The 23,780-nt window shown below is 44.1% G+C and overlaps 1 protein-coding gene across 1 annotated transcript in view; it reads right to left on the bottom strand.

The window, feature by feature from the left end:
- tcf12 (transcription factor 12) overlaps positions 1-23,780 on the bottom strand; it is an 84,044-nt gene that overhangs the window by 58,628 nt on the left and 1,636 nt on the right. Inside the window, exons 4-5 of the mRNA XM_083690936.1 lie at positions 9,720-9,799; positions 4,930-5,032 (exon numbers count right to left, since the gene is read on the bottom strand). Of these exons, the coding sequence (XP_083547062.1) occupies positions 4,930-5,032; positions 9,720-9,799 (183 nt within the window). The remainder of the gene's footprint in view (positions 1-4,929; positions 5,033-9,719; positions 9,800-23,780) is intronic.

Here is a 23,780-nt window from a genome sequence, read left to right on the forward strand (position 1 = left end):
CTAGCTGCAAAACATCAAAATGAACAAAAGACGGGAAGGATTTTCCAAGTCTTTGAATGGCCTTGTAGGACATTTCCCCTTCTTTTTTTTCCTAGGTCTTTGATGCAGAGCCATCAATGTGAGTCACTGCATAAATCCTGTCTTGTGAAATGAAGCACTGTCACAAGTGCCATCTGAGGCCAAGGCTGGTAGTCAAAAGGTTCCCTGCCTTTCAGTATTATCACTCTTTCTTTTGACCTTTAGCTAATTCAACCAACTTCTTATTGAAATGACGAGTGTATGGCAAGTGTTTGGCAATATAAAAGTATTATTTTAGAGGCAGTGTTGCAGGGGCTATACACAATTTAAGAGAAAAACCACCGCTGGAGGGATTTTTGGATAGAAATCAACCAAAGTGAGAGTAAAACCTCAAAGCTCAAAGCTGACAGGCTTGAAATAAGAGAGAAATCAATGGAGGGGAGGTCTCATCAAAACAGCAACCCGAAGCACAGCTTTCAACAGCCTCCAGCCTTGCCTATCCAACAGACCATCCTCCGCTCCCTTACCAAGATGTGTGAATGGGCTACAGGCTCCCAGTCTGAGCCAGGAAACAGCCAGAAGTAGCTCCACACACACAAACACACACACTTATCTACCTCCAGTCAGACAACTCTGTAAAAGGAAAAGCGGTATCACACTGATGCTCTTTCATATGTCACTTATCTCCTGTGCTAATTGTTCAAATTACCTCAGATCATTATCCACTGCTGTCTCGGCTGTGTTCCACAACAGTTGTAGAATGAGAGAGACGTCTCAGCAGGTAATAAGATCCTGGTACTCAGAGTCCTCTCTATGGCCTAGCATCGAGGCTCACAGGAAACACAACTGAATGAGACCTGTCTTGCTTTCACTGCAGGAGATACAAGAGGCTTCTGCAAAACCATAGGAGGTCTGGCAGCTCTGAAATGAAGAGGCCAGGAGAATTCTCCACATGCCGGTCTTAAATGAGTGAAGTGCAGACTACTGAGGCAATCACAGCTAAAGAGGAACGGAAACAACGTGTTGGATGACTACCACGAGCCAAAAACAACCCACAGCGTATTGTGACACTTCCAGACATACCTTGAAATGCATCTCATAAATGCGATTCAAACTATTTATTGACAATCCTAAAGGTATATTTCAATGCTGTTTGTGATACAGTGTACGGTACAGACTACATAGACTCATGAAGCCAAAATAAGTGTTTCCAGTTACTGCTTGTGTCTTGAATAGCAACAAAAGACTAAACCCAATTTCTCTTTGTGATCATAATCTGTTTGACCAGTAAACACTGCACGCGCTGAAGAGGCAGGATTCCCTATCTGCATGCATATTTCTGTTTAATCTAAAGCTGGATTAGAGCTTATTAAATATTGCCTCAAACAACTACTCACAGTCAGCGTTACGCAACACCCTCCACTCAGAGAAAAACACAACCAGGCAGGCAGGCTGTAGCTGTACTGTAGACAGGGAGACAGGGAGACAGGGAGACCCTGGCTGGGCTGTATTTAGGCAATTCTGTAAGGATCAAATATAGTTCCTAATATCTTCCTGGTGTACCGGTAAACGTCCTGACATCCCTTTTTCAAGGAGCAGCGTTTTATATACAGTAGGCCTACAGGACATACAGACCCATGGTTGTTTCCACGGGTACTCGCTTTGTCACTCACCAGCTCCTCGTCTGCGCACTCATGGGTTCAGTCAAGAGGACTCCACATGGCCTCCTGACGGAGTGAGTGAGTGAGGGAGTGAGTGAGTGAGTGAGTGAGTGAGTGAGTGAGTGAGTGGTAGACTATAGGAGTGTGTGTGAGAGGAGTGTGGCAGCCACCTGCGGGTCAACAGCGTAGAGGCAGCCTGCTCAGAATGATGCCTACAAGAGGACACTAAGAGGATTGGAGGGTGTGTGTGTGTGTGTGTGGGGGGGGGGGGGGGGGGGGGGGGGGGCATGTGAGGCCTAGACCGGTTGACCCCTGGCCTTGCCTGACACTGACCCCTGCCCCTGGGGAGATGGGTGTCATCACTGTGAGCTCACAGGCCATTCAGCCCGGCCCTCATTCAAATACACATTCTTCAACTTACGACCCACACGCTTCACTCATGAGGGGACATGAGGTCATGTCATGAGGCAAGAGGGGGCAATACTATCATAACATATCCATGCGTGTTTATATGTGTGTACACATATGAATCAAGTAATTGCTACAAAAACATATTTGGGTAGTCCTGTGTCCAAACATTTATTTGTTATTCTACTATTCCAAAGCTGTATAATTTGTATATTACTTCACAACTGAACCATAGATGACCTCCGAAATGAACCTACATTATTCAAGTCATGCAGCATATTATGGTGGTAACAGTAATTAAAATATCATGTCAAATAAACAGTCATTGCCAGACATCTGTTAAGCATTAAAAACGGTTACAAGTTCATTATCATACACAATTGCTGACTTCAAATAACCCCAAGCTGCTTTCAACATGTCATACCTCACTTTAGTAAATGATGGAGCCAGGTCTGAACCAACCGTCTCCTCTGCTCCACTTAAATCCATAAAATGAAATACAAAAAAAACACACCCACACAATACAATCAGGACAATAGCTAGCTGGCTTTTCTTCATCGAAGTGCGTCTTAGGAGGTAAGATTTCTTATCTCAACTAAAGCTGATTTAGATGTTTTTCAAAAGCATTGCAAATGAGGTTTCCTGGTCTTTGTGAGCCAGGCACGTCTGAGCACACACAAAAGCAGTGACTTAGGACGGCCATTGTCCCCCTCCACCTGCAGGGCTATCAGCGGGGCAAAGGATACTTCAACAATATCAACACTCATATCTGCCACAACAATATCCATTCTTGACCTAATACAATGCCAAAAATAACAGCTCAGTATGTTCAAGTTCAAGTGAGCTTCAAAACTATGTTTAATAGTACATTAGCCAATGGAACACTGTCCTCCTCTTTGAATGTCTTGGCTAGCCACATACACTGAGAATAGGTAAACAAAGCACCCACATCATTCTTTTTGTTCTTAAAGAAACTGCAGACCATTGGGATTTGGATTTAGATAATCCACTTAGATTACCATGGCTCGGTCTTAAAACCACCGCACTGAGATCACACAGAAATGGGTCACGTACTGTACACAAACAGACATCCCAGGTTTCCCTTTGGAAATGCCACGTGTATAATTGTAATGCTTAATTGTATTACAACCCCTGCCTGCCTGTTCCACCTCTTTCATCAGTGAGGAGTAACCTTTCAGACTTGATTTAATAAGGTTGCTCCAAACTACGTAATTCCATGTAAATCCCAGATATTACTGCTGAAATTCAATTTGATAAGACTGTGGCTCATCTCCCAACCCCAGCCTCAGATAAGCGCAGGCAATTAAGGCACACAATCAGATTGTCTAATTCCCTGACACATCATTGTAGCAGATCATTTCCATATTCTGCTACTTATATGCATAATTACAGGCAAAGCTGGAGAGCAGAGAGGAGCCCAGCCTCCTGGATGCATCCTGTGATCAATCGCCACAAAGATAACATTTCCTTTCAGTCGTGGGTCCCGTACCAGCACCCATCCGTAGACTAACCACCTTGCATGGCAACCAGTCTCCAGGGTAATTTTACAATGAGCCGGGACTCAGTGGGCCATAAACCTGTCAAGTGCTGACACATCACAATGACGCCAGGCGAAAGGCCTAGGTAATATATGGCTTTTAATTGTTAGAATCTATCTATCACGTGGGGGAAATAAATAACCTTTAGAGATTGTAACCCACCAATTGGTTTTGATCCATCTATAATATAGGGTTATGATGGGGATTTTTTTTGAGAGGGCGATCATCATTTTTATCTCTATTCATACTCAACAGTGATTACTGGGTTGGCCAAGGACCTGCACAGTAAACTCAGGGTCGTAAATCCCCTCCAAAACATCCCAATCTGAATGGGATCTCTTCTGGATACAAAATAAAGGCTTTTTATTTGGAAGGGGAATTATCATAGTGCTGCAAGCAGAGAAATAGGAGGTGTTTGTAAAACATCAGAGGACCACAATGAAGACATGCATGATTTAACAAACCCTAACGCTAAGTCTGCATAAACCATCCTGCCATTCAAGCAGCTATTAGAAATTCTAAATGAAATCCCACAATGCTGATGGTTTGGCTGTTTTTTTTTTTGGTAGGAAATGATCTCTGGCACATCTGCTTGTTCACCCCCCCCCCCACCCCCCCCACCCCCACCCCCCCCACCCCCCTTTCCTAAGAACCCTCCTCCCCAGCCCCAACCCCCCCATCCCTCACCCCCCCCCCCCCTCACCCCCCTTTCCTAAGAACCCTCCTCCCCAGCCCCAACCCCTCCACCACCCCCCCATCACCCAGTCCACCCCCCGCCACTGGGAGGAGCCGGTGGCATTTTTGATAGCTAGGAGACAATCTTTTGTGATGGAAAACTGTACTGATGGCGTGACTTGTACCCTGGGGGAGGGTCAACTTCTGAAGACGGTCACCACAGGAGGAGAGAGAGGGGGGGGGGAGATGGAGAGACAGGGGGAGAGACGGAGAGAGAGACAGAGAGAGAGAGAGAGAGAGAGGAAGAATGAAAAAAGAGAGGGGGAAGAGAGCTAGTAGAGAGAAGAGAGAGAGAGAAAAAAAAACCTTCCATGGGCTGTGGGGGCTGTGGGGGCTGTGGGGGCTGTGGAGGCTGTGGGGGCTGTGGGGGCTGTGGAGGCTGTGGAGGCTGTGGGGGCTGTGGGGGCTGTAGGGGGTGTGGGGGCTGGCACATCCAGATGCGTGGCACGCCGTGTCCACGCCAGGCTACAGGGAGGGTGTTCATTCAGGATGGATGTGTGCAACCACAGGGCATGTGAGGGGCGACGCGGCCAGGATCACCTACTTACCCATTATGCTGGAGTTCATAAAAGGTGTCGGAGACAATCCTTCATGGGACACTAATCGACTGTCACTCATGTGATCACCATAATGAGGACTGTCTGCGAAACCCTGGGGGGAGAGATCAGAGTATTAAACACATTATTAGGCTGCTTCTCTAATTGACTGCTATGACACTCCTCTAATTACTAAGGAAGAAGAGCACAATTGGTCAACTGTCCCCTGAAACCCTCCATTTTTCTCATTTCCATCATTAAAAAACACTTTTTTAAATCTTTGACTGATTGTAAAAGCAGTAAAACAGTGCCCCGAAGAGCGTCTACAAGCATATGCCACATGTTCCTGGATAAGGAAACACGAGGTTAATGATCCACATGAAATACTTTGATCTGGGGAGGCGATGGGCTTTTAGAGGAGACCATTTTGACATTTTAATGTACACACATAATACGTATCAGAACACGCATGCACAGATATACACATCAACATATGGGTGAAATGATTCGAAAAAACCCTTGGTCCTAAATGGATAGAACAAGGTATCAGTCATTTCGGTGTCAGAGCTAAGGCCTAGTTGCAAGGATCTTCCCAGCAATCCACTTTAGACAAGCACCAGTCATGAACACATTGGTAAAACTCATATACCGTACTCAAATACTGATTTACAAGATCAGTGCCAAAACATGCACCTCCATAACTAATGGTTGCTAAGCAACATTGACACTAACAGCATTAACACATGCCGTTTTTTTTTACACTTGAAACGTGATTGTTTTATTTATTAATACGTTCATATATTGTCCTGTGGTCAATTTAATGTCGCTTTTTTTAGTGGCAGCTCTACTCATAAAAGAACGCAGTGCAAAAATGGGAAAAAAATGTAGAATCCTCAATATCGCACATAAAAAAACTAAATCATATACTTTGACAAAATACGACGCAGGCCTACTTAAGCTAGGTATTTAAGACTTTAATTAGAAATAGTCAATAACAGGCTGGGGAAGGGGGGGAAAAAAGGGGAAGGAAGCCACCATCCATCCTACCAAGGTACCTGCAGCTTAAAAAATGGCCTTTTTCTCCTGCGGCTGAACAGTGGTCTTTCATGACAGTTATCAGCTTCAGGGGCTTAGGTCTAAATATCGGTCACAGTATGGTCTTTGAAAACTCAGGGTCCCCTGCAATAAAAGATACTCTGTAGCAGTGCTAATCCCAGGCCCTGTGAAAATCCTCCTGCGCTTCAGTCAAATGCGTCCCCCCAAACTACATTAACTCCCTCCGGAGGGACCGAGGTGCACTGGGCTTGAATTTCTATAGAGCTTTTTTCACCAACACATACCCACTGCATTCAACATACAGTAAAAAAACCGAAATCTTATTATCCTTTTTTTTTATTATTATTTTTTTTTGTGAGCGGACGGTGATGGAGTAATTTCAAAGGCAGTGGAGTGTTGTGCTGTGTCGAGGGAATCCACAGAGATTCCCCATTGTGTTGCTGCCAGGCCGTGCTCTCTGTTAATCATGCCATGAACGGACTCACCAATAACACTACCACTCCTGTGAGAGGCTCCGGGAAACACACACACACACACACACACACACACACACACACACACACACACACACACACACACACACACACACAGGCAGACGACATGACAACAACAACAACTTCACCACACATCACCCAGGTGTGTGTTTCAACTGACATTTAACTCCCAAAAACAAACAAAGACCACTGTCTGTAATGAACCTCTTAATCTGCACATCGCAAGTCATCTATTTTTCCTGGTCTTTTCTTCCCCGGTGGTGACAGCTGCAATAGAGCTGGAAAAGGCCAGCGAGGAGGGGGCAGGTAGGGGAGGAGGAGAGAAGAAAGGCAGAGGGGATAATGGTCAGGGCGGCCTCACGCCACCACAACTCTGTGTGCCGGCTCCTCTGGGACCATAAGATCATCAATCACAGAAGCCTCATCATTTCCCAACACCGCGGGCCTCCGCCGTCGCTCCCAGACGTTAACACGTGCTGTCACAACGACCGCAGGGCCCGGTTACCGCTGGCTAAATAACTGTCTTAAGCATGCGCGCCGCCGCTCCTGCGCTTGCCTGGCCCCCTATCCCTCGCCACCGCGTTTAAAAAGTCATCACTTAGATGGAGTGTGGCGTCACAGGTGAGCGCGAGGCCGCGCGGCCGTGGCGTGGGGAGGGGTGATACGGGCGCTGATGGACACGTGTGGGTGAGAGGCGCGGCGGGGCGGGGCGGGGCGGGGCAGGGGCGCCGGGGCAGGGGCGCCGGGGCAGGGGCGCCGGGGCAGGGGCGCCGGGGCAGCGGCGAGGCTGCGGGGGCTTCCTGCGGTGGCGGTAGGCACAGCCCCAGCTGTCAGACAGGCGGCCTGCAGCCACAGCTGCCCAGGATACAGCGTCTGGCTGGGAGCCAGGGTCAGTATGGCTGGGCTGCTGGCTCACACGCGTCTTCTAACACCCAGGAGTCAGTCAGCCCCTTCCCCTAACAACAGAGACCCCAAAGCACTGAGGTTACTTCTGGGAAAGCTTGCTTAAGACTGAGTTACTGAACCCAATTGGATTTGTTTAAACATAACAATTGGAATTGGCAAATATGATTTGAGAGAAAAACCTTGAACTGCCTGATAAATGCTTCCCTGTTCTTTTATGGATTTAAAGGGTTCTCTTGTTTCTCGACCCCTCCCTGTCTTCCTGCTGGCCCTGGCCACATGTATGTCTGACATATTTAAGGCCTTCTATGTCTGACGTACAGGCACAATACTTTGTCTACTCCATTCATTTCCATGTCATATCTCAGATTCATATTTCAACCACAAAACCAGAGAATGTCCTTCCTAATATCAAGGAACACAAAACACAAACTTAGGGGAAGCTGAGTCACGTGTATGGCTCTGATGGATTAAAACAACAAAAAGAGCTAATAACTCATATGTACTGCGTGTGTCATGATGTGTGGTGACATCATGGCCCAGGGCCATGCAGGCTACTCATGAGTGCATTCAGCACGTTGGAACTGCAGTTTTGGGTGCACACACAAGTGAATATGGCGCAGGAGAGCGTCATTCATGCTATGGAATGGCACAAAGACAAGAGCCCCAGCCTGTTTCGTGTGGACAGACAGAGTGATGAAGGGACAGACGTCATGGTGCAGGCAGAGTTCAAATGTGGCTGGGGATTAAAGAGATTGGCTCCATTCTCTTTGGTCAAAGTCATCCGGATGAACGTTTGACAGGCTGGAAACCAGGCAATGTATAGTAGGTATGCTGCCTTTGTCTTGGTGTCCATACCCTCACTCTCTCACTCTCTATCAATTATGTCGAGAAAATATAGTAATCCCAACAGTTGACAGCTGCACTGTGAATCCTACACAATGTATGGCACAATATCCACATGAGGTGTGAGCGAATAAAACTTCCAATTTATCTGTCCACAGGATCACTGAGAAATGTGATGTTCTATAATCTATTATTGTGTGTGTGTGTGTGTGTGTGTGTGTGTGTGTGTGTGTGTGTGTGTGTGTGTGCGCGTGTGCGTGTATTTGTATCTGTATGTACATATACAGTATGCGTCTGCATGTGTGTGTTTGTGTGTGTGTGCGTGTGTGCGTGTGTGTGTGTGTGTGTGTGTGTGTGTGTGTGCGTGTGTGTGCGTGCTGTATGAGGCGCGAACAGCTGTCTGCTTACTGATGCCCATCCCTAGCAATGTCAGAAACACTGATTTATATGCACCTAGAGCAAAGATATCTCAAGCGTCTCCATCTTATAATTCAAATCAGGCTGCCGATGGAACCATAGCCTGTAGATGTTCATTCGGGAAGGGCATTGGAAAATAAACAAGGTAATGCGGGCCGAGCAGATCTGACATTTAACTGATTTCTGATGGAAACTGACAGGAGATTGACATTAAATGGAATTCATACAGGGCACCCAGAACAGCCAATGTGTAAGAGACAGACACACAAACAAACAAACAAACAAACAGGGAAACAGAGAGGTGTCCACATTTTGGGAGACAGAAGCGAAATGCAGGAAAAATGCAGTTGTAGTATGATTTTATGTGGTCTATTATTAAGACTCTTTTGGATGGAAATGTAATATCACTTATTGTATAAAGAATAATATTGCCAAAATACATCATAACATTGGAAATTATTATGGAAATATGAGGTATGGGGGCCTGATCACTAATTACTGATGCTGAAATAATAGTTGAAGAAATATGAATGATCTAATATAAATATCAGTCACAGTTATATTTTCAAACTTAAACAATCAAGCAAAATCAACACTATTTTCATTATTTTCATAACAGTCTACTACATTAAATATCATCTGCACCTAAACACTTAAATTTGAACAGACCTGCAAGCGTGGTGTAATTTTCTCCAACTCAAGAATTCTGTGATGTTGTCATAATATTCCAAAGCACACAACATTAATCAGCTTCCCCTGACAAATGCTTAATATTTCAGCTTAGCTAAAATAATCCAATGCAATGACAAAATATTTAAACCCATCACTTAAGAGGATATGTTGCCATACAATTAGGTCATGCTGGAAAAGAAAATTATGCCAATTACAGGTCACACAACATGACTGGTGCTTGGGTTGAGGAAACTCTCCCTCCCTCTCTCCCCCCCTCCCTCCCTCCATCCCTCCATCCCTGGCGTACTGTGAATGTAACACGTTGATGTAATGAGTGTTAAATGATGTGCTGTGGAGCAGAAAGGCCAGGCGGCCGGGCGGTAGGGTTAGGGAGGGAGTGGGCCGCTCTCTTACCCTGGAGGAGTTGTAGGAGGGACTGGACTGGCCACCTGGGGTCCAGGACGCCTGGCCCTGGCTCTGGCCCTGGCCCTGGCCTTGGCCTTGGCCCTGGCCCTGGCCCTGGCTCTGGCCCTGGCCCTGGCCCTGGCTCTGGCTCTGGCTTGGCCGCTCTTCCATTCCTGTCAGAAGAGGAGATGCACAACTCTGTCAGCCTCGTTGCCTCCTTACCAAGACATACAGAAGCACTGATGCAGACACACAGAAATAAACACACACACACACACACACACACACACACACACACACACACACACACACACACACACACACACCTTAACCAAGTTCAAATGACAGGCACACATACCGTGCATAAACAAGGACACAGGCTTAGGGGTCGTACAGGGATAAAAGCTACAGAGAAATTCCTTAAGGGATATAATTCTGGTCATAAAAGAGGAGCCCATTGGTATGGAAAACTCTCTCGTCATATTTCTTCACAAACTCTTGGAAGTCAAAGAAGAAGGCTGTGCCGTTAATCAAACAGGGCAGATCCATCCCATGATCTTTCACACGTCTAATGTCTCATAGCAACACCATCTCAGGTCTCCGGGGGCTCAGTTTAACAACAGAACAGTGCATCTAGACTGGTGTCTGTCACAGGCCCAGTACGCTGCGCTGCCATTCTCTTGGCAGAGGGAGAAATGACAGAACAAGACTAGAAGGAAGAAAGTGAGTGATCTATTACACATTTGCTGTATGCAAAGACTTGTGCTTTGCGAGCACAAGGCCAATTTTCACTGCGTCATTCATTTTGGTTTACATAAATCACAGATAGAAATGGGTGCACTCCTTAGCATGTGTGCACGCTCAAATGTGCTGCAGAGCAACTTAGAGCTCTGTGATTTGGCATTGATGTATGGCCTGGCCCAATCAAAACAGCTGAGCACTGAAACTTCATAAAATTCATTTAAAAAAAAAAAACGTGTATGTTCCCAAAGACAGTAACAGAAAAATAGATAAACAAATAAATCAATAACGTTGACAAAATTGCATGAATTCAACATCTGGTATATGTGATGAACAAATATAATATCTGACCTACCAAATTACATTTATGGGGCCTGCTCAGTAAAGAGATATGATTCTCAGATTCTTCACGCTGCTCCAGACAATATTGTTTTGTAGGTAACAGCATTCCACCCTTCGGCCCTCATGTACGCTACATAATTGCAGAGGTTGGAGTACTATCAACATTTTGCAAGTTATTGATTGTCCCCGGTGTAATTTCATCCAGCTTCAGAAAACTGCAATACCATTCATTCGATTCCCCCCTCAAATAAAACATATCAGATTTCAAGGAATTGTATACAAAGAATCAAATATATACGTAGCTATTGCAAGGAGTAAACAAACCTTTAAACCATAACATCGACTCTCAAAGGGCCTGTAATCCACTTTTCTGTTATAAATCTCGAAATGTTTCTGACAAATAAATACAAAAAATTTTCAGTCGCCTCAACCGTGCCACATGAGTGCATGGCTGAACCCACACTAAGCAGCAGCTATCTGCATTTGCATGTGTAGAACAAACAACCCCTTCAGCAAGAGTAGAAGTGGACTTTTCCACAGTGAAAGAGAGCTCGGTCTACATCACACAATCAGAATGTGTGGGCTAGACTCTGATCCCATGCCAAAGACAATGTAGAGGCCAGCCAGTCTGTGTGGCAGGCAGCACTGCACAGGGAACAGCAGTCAATTCAACTCAGCTCAACTCAAGGCAAACCTTCATTGCCGTACACGAGTACACACGACGGACATATACTTTAAATAACAAAACATCTTAATGCTAAAACAAAAAGATGAGAATCAGACAGTCTGACATGCTGTACAGTGAACACTAGCTGACGATGCCCTTGGCTGTTTGACTGTAATGACGGCCTGGCTCTTCAGGGCACTAGCTGTCACCAGCTCCAGTCTCTGGTCTCCGGTCTCTAGACTATACCCTGACTGCCAGCTCCTGCCTGGGGCTCAAGGGTCCTCTCTCTTCACACGGCTGGGGATAGAGGCTTACATCAGCCAGACAGTATCACTATGCACTTACACACATGGAGACAGACAAAGAGGGGCACACTAATATGTGGTAGTTGATGTGGAAAATTGCCGTCTTCTACGCAGTGAATGTACAGGCAACTCTGTTCAAGGATAACAAATTGAAGAATCAGAAAACATGCGCTGGTTTGAATAACCAAGCTTCAACAGATGTGTTTTTATATGTATCTACAATTTACAGTACAGTAATCACTTATAAAAGAATTCTTCTTGTATAAATGACAGCCTGAGCACACAACTGGAATGGTCATAACAGACAATAAAGAAATATGCCTTCTATTGACTGATGAAAAGTTGACTTCATAAAATGTTGCGGAAACGGTAAAAGTGTTCTCTATTTACAGCACAGGAAATGACCTCACATGCAAATGCTCCTCTGAGGGGTAGTTAGGAGGTTGTCATGTTTCTTTACTGTGGAATCCATGACTAAAACCACTGTTAAAATCATCAAAAGAAACACCTGTGATGTGAATTTCTAAGCAACCAGACCAATAACACAGGTTAGAAAGCAGCCTGGGCTTCTTCTAAACTGGTGACTTGGAGCAGCAACTCCTTTTGGCCTGAAAGGAAGGAGCCTCCTCTCTGTGGTTTCTACTGTTATCAATTGAGTCAGCTGCTCAATTTAACCATCCACCAAATCACCGTAGACCAATGTCATGAGACGCAGCAAGCTGAGGTCACACACCGACAGTTAAGCAGATAAAAGACGAAGGCATAGGCCTAGCCTCACTAGGCTGACAAATTTATAGCATCAATTCTACCTGTACGGTACGGTATGTAATATCATCCAGGTCGATCTGCGGTCCACATACAGTACAGAGTACAGTTCATATTCACCTGCCATTCATCACGTTCATGCCAGCCACATGTGCTTTTCATGTTTCATGTGTAACAGGTTTATGAAACATCAGCATGACCTGCTGCCGCTATGGACAGGAATGTTTAAGAGGTATGACACACACGTGTCAGTCCCCCGTGTGTGTGTGTGTGTGTGTGTGTGTGTGTGTGTGTGTGTGTGTGTGTGTGTGTGTGGTAAAGAGCCTCTTCTAATTATTTCAGAAGCCCAGTTCTCAATTATAAAAATGAACAGGAAACAGACAAAGACATTATGCAGATATGAATGCTTCAGCCTGACTAGAGTGGATTTGCTCTCTCTGGCTCTCCCCCCTCTGCATAAACCTATGCCAAAGAATGTTAATTTACATGCAGTGTCTGTCGAGAAGAGGATTTAAATATGGATTTAACTTGGCACGGGCCCTGCTCTGTGTGCAAATCTTTGTCTATCCTGTTTTAAAGTCTGGCAGTCATTAGATATCCTTTTTTAACTTTGCTCTGTTTAGTATTTAGCAAATATCAAAGCATTTCTTTGTTCATTGATTAAAAGAACATTTGAAGGGCACTTTGGTCTTTGGAGACTGACTTCTAGAAGAGTCTAAGGTTGGGCAATACGGCACTTTCCTAATTCCCTCAGCATTAAATATCAATGAGAATCTAGGGCTAGTTACTGATCACAGAAAATACCATGATGTCTTGTGCATTTCAACATTCAGTGGGTTGACAAACAACCTGGAGATCCTTCGCTTGGGGTCTTTGCAGTCTCTGCGATCGCGATGAAGTCTGGGAATAAATAGAAAGATCCAGAACCAGTCTGCTAAATGAGGGAATGCAACTTTTTAAAATAGCTTGAGATAATAGCACAGATTAAAGGTCGTGAGGGTATCTGCAGTGTATATTATCCTTGTGTTCATAGAAATTGAGAGAAAATCTCTCTGTACAGAGGATCCACTTCCTTGTTCCATCAGAGGAGCGCATTCATAACAGGATAAGGGATAGTTATCATCTTACTGATCCTAGTTCAGCATTGGTCTAAGTTTAAAGTGTGATCAATTGAAGCCAATGCATAACAAAACCTCTAACTGCACTATTTAAAGGAATCTGTGGTAATTAACTGTGGTTCATGGGGCTGGGAGCACAGGCTTAGAAGCACAGTGACAATATCACACCCTTTTATCACGACTTCCCAAACACTGTATTCTGTTCTATTTTTGCAATAAGTGCGATTTTCGAAATAATAAAACAATTATTCCTAACAAACACAGCGGTGCTGTGTGCTAGTACCATCATTAAATGTCATCTGAAACATAAAATCTCCAAATCTCGCATGCAAAACTTTCAATCTCCTTAACAAAAAAATAAATCCACCAAAGCAATTCCAATGCACTGTTTATTTACAGAATTAAAGAAAGAAACTGAATACAGACAGATAAAAGAAAAGAAAAAAACATTGAATTTCTTCATGGAGCAAGTAAAGAAATGTCATCTAATTATCTACACTACTTATTTATTTATGTCTGCATGTGCAAAAATACAACAGTTTAAAAAGCATGAAAAAACTGGTCGACAATTCAATGAAGGTAGACTGAACATTGTAATTCAAGCTCACATGCGACAACATATTCCAGTTCCTGTGAGCAGTGGGGTTATGAGTACCCTGCATAAGCCTTTCCATGTGAAAGAACAGAGGTGTACAGCACGGGGGCGAACTGCTGCTCAGATCACTGCCAACTCACTGTCAGGAACAAACACGCAATATCCTCAACGTCTCAAATCAAACACATGTGAACACAACCTTGAATGGAGGGCAAATATTTATCTTGGCAAAGTCTGCTCTCCTCTGGAATTTAATTGTTGAGCAGATGTCCACATCCCCTCAGACACACAGTCAAAAGGGCACCATCGCATTGATTGTTCAAATTGGACGAGTTCGCCCCTGTTTTCTGGCAAACCCCCACTGAAATGAGAAATGCATTTGTTACTTCACACGACTGTGACCAGCCACTGCTAAAAACAACAAGAACGCCAGACGTGACATCACAAAGCCACGTCCAACTCGTTCGGCAGAACTTTGTGTGTATTTTTTTTTTTTCATGCCAAATTGCTAGGAAACCAAACATGGAAGTGGGCATCGCTTGTGGAATCACTGCAGGCTGCAATCGATACGGACCTACAGGGAAGCAACCTCATAAATTATAGCAAACACTTCTGGCTGCCGAGGCATTACCATCTCTTTCCCAGCTCTGCTCTGCCTCATCAGACGGGGATGCATCTCCCAGACAGACATAGCCACAGGTCTGGGAGGGGAACATCAATACAGCTAATGTAAACATACTTTCTTACTTCACACTACTGCACTGTATGTCAGAATCCTACGCAATGCCTCCTATATCAAAATCCTAAGCAATAATCATAAGATATTCTCATTCTATCAAACAACTGACAAAAAGAACCTGTAATGAAGATATATAGGTATAATCATTTGTTTTGATTGATTGTGCGACTAAGCCCCACACACAGTGGTAACTGACACACAGAAGAACCCGTCAAGGCTGTCCGAAAAACATTGATGATGCTCACCACCACTCCCTCACAATTCAGAACATGCAAAGACAAAACGCACTGCTACAGGAGAGCTGTGGTAGCCTAACCCTGGAGTGCTAAAACATGTCTCTTCATTCAATAAAGCCCCGTTCTATCGTGTGGGAAGAGGCTTGCAGGGGAGAGGAAACAGCCCATACACCTGTAGTGATGAGAGGTGTGTCATAGCTGGTGCAGTGTCTTCATTAGACAGACTCTCTCTCTCTCTCTCTCTCTCTCTCTCTTTCTCTCTGCACTCTGAAATCCAGTCATCCACAAAGCGCTGTCACAGAGAGAGGCCTGGAGAGAGGCAAATGACAAGGCCTCTCCCCCCTTTGGGATACCCTCCGATTCCGAGTCGTCAGGCAAGCAGATTAATAAGACGTGGTGTAAAGATGGATAGATATACATTTGAATGTGTCACGGTGGCTTTAACGAAACGCATCAAACAAGAGCGCCTGCAACCAGGCCAGACACGTCGCACAGCTTGAGCTTATTTGACTGTATGCAAAGAAGGGAGCTATTTTAGGTTGTTCACTTCCAAACTAACAGCTACTCTGCTTGTGTCACAAGAACAAGATCGGCTCGCTAGGAGGGACAACCCCTCACTGGGGAGTGTGTGCGCGCGTATGTGTGTGTGTGTGTGTGTGTTTGTGTGTGTGTGTGTGTGTGTGTGTGTGTGTGTGTGTGTGTGTGTGTGTGTGCGTGTGCCTCTGTGTGTGCATGTGTGCCTCTGTGCGTCTGTGCCTCTGTGCGTGTGTGTGTGCGTGTGTGCGTGTGTGCCTCTGTGCGTGTGTGTGTGTATGTGTGTGTGTGGGGAAAACAAGAAGCCTTAACTGTTCACCGCTCACAAGGAGGTAGACTAAAATACACTGTTCCATCAGTACACATGCAACAACAAAGAACAACTTCGTAAAAAGCGTTGATATGGATGTCTATACGAATCTCATTTCAGAGTCAGATCATCAGAATTGTAAATTCCGTCACTGTTTTGTATTCTTAGTGATTAAACTCTCTATAAATATCCTTAATGGGATGGGGAGGTATGGAGTCACTAGTCAGACTGCAGTATATTTACCCACAGTCCCCTACTGAGCACATATCCGACGGCCCCTTCAAATTCCTGTCATTAAAAGGCGCAAAGAAGGAGAAGGAAGGCAATCTGTGTTCGAGCTGCCGAGAGGGATCATGTTTGTTTTCCTATCTCTTTTTCTACTGGCACACTTCGGAGGGGCCTTGAAGGGTCCTGGCAGTGCAGTTCTGCTGCATTTGTCTGGGTATGCCCAGTTCAGACGCATTAATCCAAACTCTCATTCCCTGCAATTTCCACACTTCCTTCCTGCGCTGCGCCCCTCACCATATGTTCACAATCGCTTACGAAGGAAAGGTGCTTCTTTCTCCAACCTTGAGCTCCATCAGAGAGACCGGAGCACACAGGCTAAAGAGATGAGGAATTTATCTCCGCTAACATAAACAGCCAAGAGTGCAGTAGTTCTGCAGAATAAATTATTTCCCTTATTTAACATAATTCAATTTCGCTCTGTCTGTGGATACGCGTGTGTCTCTCTAAATACGTTTTGGAATATCAATAATCCGCTCATATATTATTAAAATGTCAAGGGCCTTGTCGGGAACTGGTCAGGAAATAGTTCACTGAAACACAGAGGCTAAATACACGAGCCAAGCGTTGGTGCTATCGTTGCGTTATGCAACCGTATCGTGCGGCTACATCAAAACAGTTAACTCATTGCAGACTCAATTCAGAACCTGTAAAAAGCCCTCCAAAGGCCATCGACAGACAGGCTTCACAGAGCACTGCTCTTATGCGGTCAGACAAGCGCCGCGTAACGATTCCGATCGTCCGCTGCGCGTCACGTCTTTTCTGAGGTGAAACAAACATGTGAAGCACAAAGGGATAAGCCTATCACACCCACGGGCTTCTGCAATCAGCACAGTGTTTATTACATCAGGAGGATTTATTTTGATTGAGCTGCTCATTAGTACAGTAGGTTTAATCAGAGCTGTTGCTTTATGGCTGTTCTAACAGCACTATCAGATCCCTCATCAGAAGGCTGAGTGCTAGTGCGCACACGCACACACACACACGCACACACGCACGCACGCACGCACACACACACACACACACACACACACACACGCACACAGCCTTCAATCAGAAATGAAAGCACATGGAAACAGTCAAAAATGCAGCGTCCCTCTGTATGACTGCTGATACTATACAGAGTTTTTTGCCATTCCTGTGCTGCTTCTAGCTTTAATTAGCCGATACGGGGGACAGAAGTGGGCCTAAACACTCCTTCCCTTACTCCTGCGCCTCATTACTACAATGCTGAATATAATAAACCACAGGCCCTGGTAGGCAGGGGTCTGCAGCACAGCCAAGAGCTCCCTCATCCTCCTCTCTCCCCTGACACCGCGGCAGGCCTGTCAGCAGGCTACTCTCCTCACAGGAAACAGACAGCAGGCCCTCCTTATTCGTTTGGCCTTCTGTGATCAATGTGTTCTCTTCCTGGTGAAATGACGTGGTTCTAGTCCGGGGAACTACGATGGCGATGAGCATGTGTAGAGAGAGCCTTTAACACGACGGGATGATATTAACGGTGTAATAAAGTGACTGACAGACAATCAGAGCTTATGACCGGTGCCCCGGCCCCTCTGCTGTGCTGTCCCATCTGTTTCACAGTCAGAGGAGGGTACTGGGACCGGGCCAGAGCGAAGCAGGGAAAAACAAGCTCGTATTTTATCAATTTAATTTTCATCACCGTTTCTGATTATAAACCATAACCATAAGAGCAAATAATCTAAGTGTTTAGAATGTTTTACCATCATCGACATCAGTCAGAATCATAATGTTGTCAAGTGAGGGTAATTGTTTGATGATTGTTATTAAATGGTAGGAAAGAAAACAATTCAGCAGGGCAGTGTCATGAGTATTTCCTCTAAAAAACATATTTTCAAATCCTGTTTTTGAGTTAACGTTGGGAACAAATGTTGAGGCATTTATGATGTAAAGGACATAGCAAATGTGTCTACCGCTTCCTCTCCCTCATTCAGTGATGCAATCCAAGCCGAAGACAAATTCCTTCCCTTCATTACAATAATTACCATGGTAACAAACAAAAATGAGGTTGCGTGAATTCAAAGTTGAGAGCTTTACAAAAGATTTAGCTAGAGTTCATCGTCTTTAATTTATTACTCTAAATCCTTCAAAAGACAAATTAAAACCAGGAACAAATCAGTGGTATACGCACTAATCCTCAAGTCCTTTAAAAAGAGAAGAGATTGAACTTCAATTTGATTGGTATTTTGCACAGCACAGGAAAAACCATTTCAGGCCTCGGACCTAAAAATAACATGCCATGTTAAGTGCAAATGCAGTTGCAACTAAATCTATACATAGGAGAGGCTGGCCCGGCCACTGCTGGGGATTAGGCCTACACAACAATGACTTCTACTCATCAGCATTTTCTATATCTGAAATGGAAATCCTGATAAATGTATCAAGCTTCAGGTCACGCTCAGCACAACACTCAGTTATCCAGGCAAACTAGCCACAACACCTGTGTGTGTGTGTGTGTGCGTGCGTGCGTGCGTGCGTGCGTGCGTGCGTAAAACAGAGTGGAAGTGGGAGTGGAAAAGACAGATTGAAACAGAGATCCCCTTGTGCCACCATCGACTCTGTGATCTTTAAAACCACAAGAACAAAAACATGATCCTTCCACAGAAATCTACTGGATCAAATACATCTCGGCTATTTGATAAGGCCTCTGGCGAGGCAGTGGTAGAACTACAGTAGCCTGAATCCTGCCTTTTAATTCCCCTCTCCTCTTAACGTCTGCCACCTGACCGGGCAGACACTACCCATATCCTTATCAGACCCTCCATCTCCAAACACAAATAGAACTTAGCCAGAGTAGAAAGACAAACAGCCAGGTTGTCAGAGAGTGAGTTTCAATATAATGTTGGAGAATAGAGAGGTGACCACCAGCGGCACGTAATCACTGCACTCTGGAGGGCACATGACATCGCAGGCCAGAGCTCCCACGCAGTCAAACAGACACAAACAACACCTCTCCTGACACTCTCACTGTATCAATACAGGTGCAAGACTTGGGCGACCCGTGAAAAAGCCGAGCACGTCTGTCTTTGCAAAAACAGCTGTGTTTTTAGAATCCCGCAACTTACAATATCACCTCAAAAAATGGCTGCCCGCTTCTGTAAAAACGCCGCCCGGCTCCCTTCTAGCCCCCCTCCCTCTACGACCATGAGTGGGCCTACATATGGTTATACAAGGCCAGTCCCTCAACTCAGCAGCCCAACAGCTCCCCAGAGTACCCCCATCAGAGCTCTGTCCAGAGCTCCCTGACTCCCACAGGGGGCTGGGAGATCAAAAAGGGGCCATTACTCATTCCTTCCCACTAACCCCAGCTCTGTTATTCCCGATCGAAGCCCTGCGAGCTCCCAAGTGCATTGCTGACACCATACGGCAGGCCTGACCGCATGCGATGGCCACGGACACTCACATCATTAGACTGGGACGACCCTCCACCCCCACCACCACCACCACCACCACCATCACCACCATCACACCCCCAGAACTGTCCTTAAAGGGGAAGGCTAATAATTAGTGGTCACGGTACAGAGGTAGCTAATGCTAGCTTGCTCTCCCTCTTGTGAGTGTGTGATCAGCAGAGGACTGATTCTTGAGATATACCTACTCAACTGTATCCCTGAGGAATGCTTCCCACCTTAGGACCACATGCTCCACAAAGTCCAGAATATTCATAAACTGATTATTAGAAAACATTCACATCAATGTTCTGTATTTGGATAATCACACAATGTTAATAAATGGATTATAACTGTTTATAATTGATTAAAGGACTAATCAAATAGGAGGCCTAGTTAGTAGTCTATTGACTAATTATACGTGCTTTATAAACCACAGAAAGGATACCTTAATGTAAAGTTAGTAAGTTAAACTCACAACCTCAGTCCAACACCCCTGCCCCCTTCCATAAAAATCTGACCTCTGAACTGAGAGATTTTCAAGCTTTAGGCACAGTAAGGCAGTTTCACCAGATTTCTGCCAAATTGAGCTGTCTAAAGTTGCTATTTACGTCGGTTAATCATTCGACACCAAAGTCAACTACAATTCAAACGCACGGAAATAAACATCTCTCCTGAGTTATGGTTTATAAAGATGAACTGAATTCACATCAAAGGATCGTAGAGTCAGATGTACAAAGACAAGTTTTTTCAATCAAAATAATGACACCCTGCGAGACGCCTGATAGTAATCTACCTCATTCTGGGTGACAGGCGACATTATTTTGATGCTCTAACCTCTTGGCAGAGCCGCAAAAGGGAAAAAGATGCAAAAGCTGTGCCAAGTAACCTGCCTTCAAAGGACTTTCATCGCTATGGCAACAGCACCGTTTTCTGTAACCAAGTCGGGAGGTGACCTGTGATACATAAATGAGAGATGTCCAAACTCTCTCCCTGAATCCTCCCTCCAGTGGCGGCCCCGTCTGCCAGAGGAGGGTACCCATCTGAAGGCAGGCATCACAAACGCAGTGTGGCCAATGGTTCACAGAGCAGACTGCAGGTTATCTAAAAATAAACAGACGCCTCAGGAAGAAAAGGATTCCTTCAGCAATAGTCAGAGGCTTAAAACATGAAATGAGATTTATCAAACTCAGGCATGCCATAAGAACCGCCTGATCAAATTTCAAAATAGCAATAAAAAAAAATAAAAAAGGGTTATTGAAAAAAAAATGTCTGCATACGTCAGAGAAATTCTGAGATCTCCTCTCCCTGTGATAATCAAAATACAGGTGTATGCATCAAAATTAGCATACAACCTAAACAATGATATCCAAAATCTGCAAAAATGGACAAACATAGCGAAAAGCATAACATAACAGCTTCTTGTTAAAAAGAAAAAGAAATCAGTTTGGTCCTTATTTTAAGAAACCCACTTGAAAGCTACTGTTGTGGTGACAAATATTGAATCTGTTTCAACTAATCCATTTGGAAAAAAAAGCATGCTTAAATTGAAGACCGACTTAGCAGTTGCTTTAAACAAAAAAAAATGCTAAATTCCAAATCCTTTGAAAATGCTTTGAAGATAAGCTGCGTTCAAGATGAGTTTTGTCACCTTTTATATCTTCACATATTGTGCCACTTGCCGTGGAGCAGTTTTGTGTGTGGAATTATCTTAAAATGCAAGCTGGGTACCTCTGCAAGTTTTGAGTCTTTTTACTGAGCAAAACAATCCTTACCTAATGGTTATGAATGCTAATCATATTCTTCAACACCTCATTAATAATTAATCAGAAGATACAACTTTTTTTTCTAATCTATGGGGGAATACAAAACTGAAAGCAATTAAAATAGAGAAAAAGTGAAATAGCAAAAGTTATTCTACTAATGCTAAAGTGGAATGAAATCATTACAAGGTTAAACTTCACTTGCAGTAAGGAAATATGAATCATGAACTCCAAACATAATTGTCAAGTACCCAAACATAATTGTATGCCTTTTTAGATGCTTGGCTGACTGCTATAACCAGTGTAAGTGCTACTGTAGGCTCTCAAGCAAGCTACCTGAGCAGCAGAGATGGATATCTTTATGTAAGCATTGGATTAACATGCAGGGCATTACGTTTTCCACATCAGTGGTTTCTAGTGTAGTTCCCACATGTCAAGAAATACGACGGGCAAGTTTGGAAATTCTTGTGTCAGACAGGTACAGTTGACATGCAAACCTCGAGGACAAAAAGTAGGCCCAAAATAACCAGAAAACTATCTATTGCTAGTAGTATTGGGTGACCAACCGACCTATGCCTCAGAGAAATAAGCCTAAATCCAATTCTTGTTATTCTTCTAAACACCAAATAAATGCCACCTGCCAGCACAGCAACGACGGTGAGCATTGGTGGGAAAAACACAGCCTATCAACAGTCTCCGTTTCTTTTCTATTCCAAACAAAAAGCACCATGCTGATGCTGGTCTATTTTGGAAGCCACAGAGTGCAGGCCCAACACATCAGGCTTAAATGTGGCTGGTCACATGATGTCCATGAATGCCATGCTATATTAAATTAGCATACAGCAAAGGTTACCGAGTGCAAATCCTTCTCCCATCTCACATTATGAACTCAAAATAATTGACTGCTGTAACACTTTTTTTTTGGACACTTTTTGAATTGAAGCAACATTAAATCTCATCATCGGTGGGGCAAAGTGGAAAGTATAATCATCATGTTCAACCTCAATCTTATTGCTCAAAATGAAGTATTCAACAGTGTGACACAAAAACTGCAGCAAACGCAATAAAAGAATTGTCAAGAATATATATTGATAAAACACAAAGACATTGTTATAATGTTGTTACACTTTGGGTATGAATACACAATTAGTGCTTTACCAAAACCAAATTGAACAGCCAGTATTTTAAGCATTCAGCACTGACTTCACCAGGATTCCAAGCAATTTACTTCGTTGAGACACAATCTCCGAACATACTTCCTATTTGGGGCAGTAAAGTACTCTGAAAGACAAAAGCCCTTAAGGCTCCTTTGTCTTGCTGTTCACTTTCCACTAAAAGTGGGTCCTTTATGTTGCAGATAACTAACAACAAGCAAGGCTTTGTTGTTTTACATAAAACACGTATTGAGGAGACATAATGCTTGATTGTTGTCTTTCTCTAGAAGCACATCAGACAATAGATGGTGCAATGGATTAATGTCCCAGAGCATTTGCAGCTAAGAAATGGTTCACATAAAAACTGGGCATTTAAGCAACACTTATCTAAACATCTCCATCAATGAAGCATGCAGTTCCGGGCTAAACAACAACCCCCACCCCACCCAACCCTAGCTCACCCTTCTCTCTGTCTGCATGAACAGTAGAACGCTCACAGATAGGAAGACACTACATCAGATCACATCCTTGAGTCACTGAGACTGTGAGATTTGTGAGGGCCACATGAATGGCCAGGCTTTAGGGAACTGAGGCTTACAGGAAATCAACTGTAGAAAGCTCAGCAGGCATATGAAATACAGTACCAGTTGATTAACATGATGTAATCCCATACTGTACTTGCATCACAACTGATAAACAGTACATGTAGGCCTAGGCCTAAGTAAACAGTGCAATTTGTTATATGCACATATCAGGAAATAATTCATTAATATAAAATAAAATACATCAATGCCCACGGTCAATATGGGCAACATTAGTCTTGTGATATAATTAATAAGAACGGACAAAGACTGAACAAGCCACAGAGAGAGAGATTTTTCACCAAGATCTTAGAATTGGTAGGAAACAATCTCATAAGGTCTAAATGTATTATCTATGGCCTCTGACAGAAAAACATCATGATATCAACTAAGTAACATTAACCAAACGCTTTCTGTTCAACGTTCTCCACTTAAACAGAAGTACACTATACTGTACAATGTGTCAAATATGGAGAGTAAGAGGAGAGTAGTAACTACAACTTAAATACACTGCAATTGCAGTAA

Source organism: Argentina silus, assembly GCF_951799395.1.
Source record: "Argentina silus genome assembly, chromosome: 19".
Classification (NCBI taxonomy): Eukaryota; Metazoa; Chordata; class Actinopteri; order Argentiniformes; family Argentinidae; genus Argentina; species Argentina silus.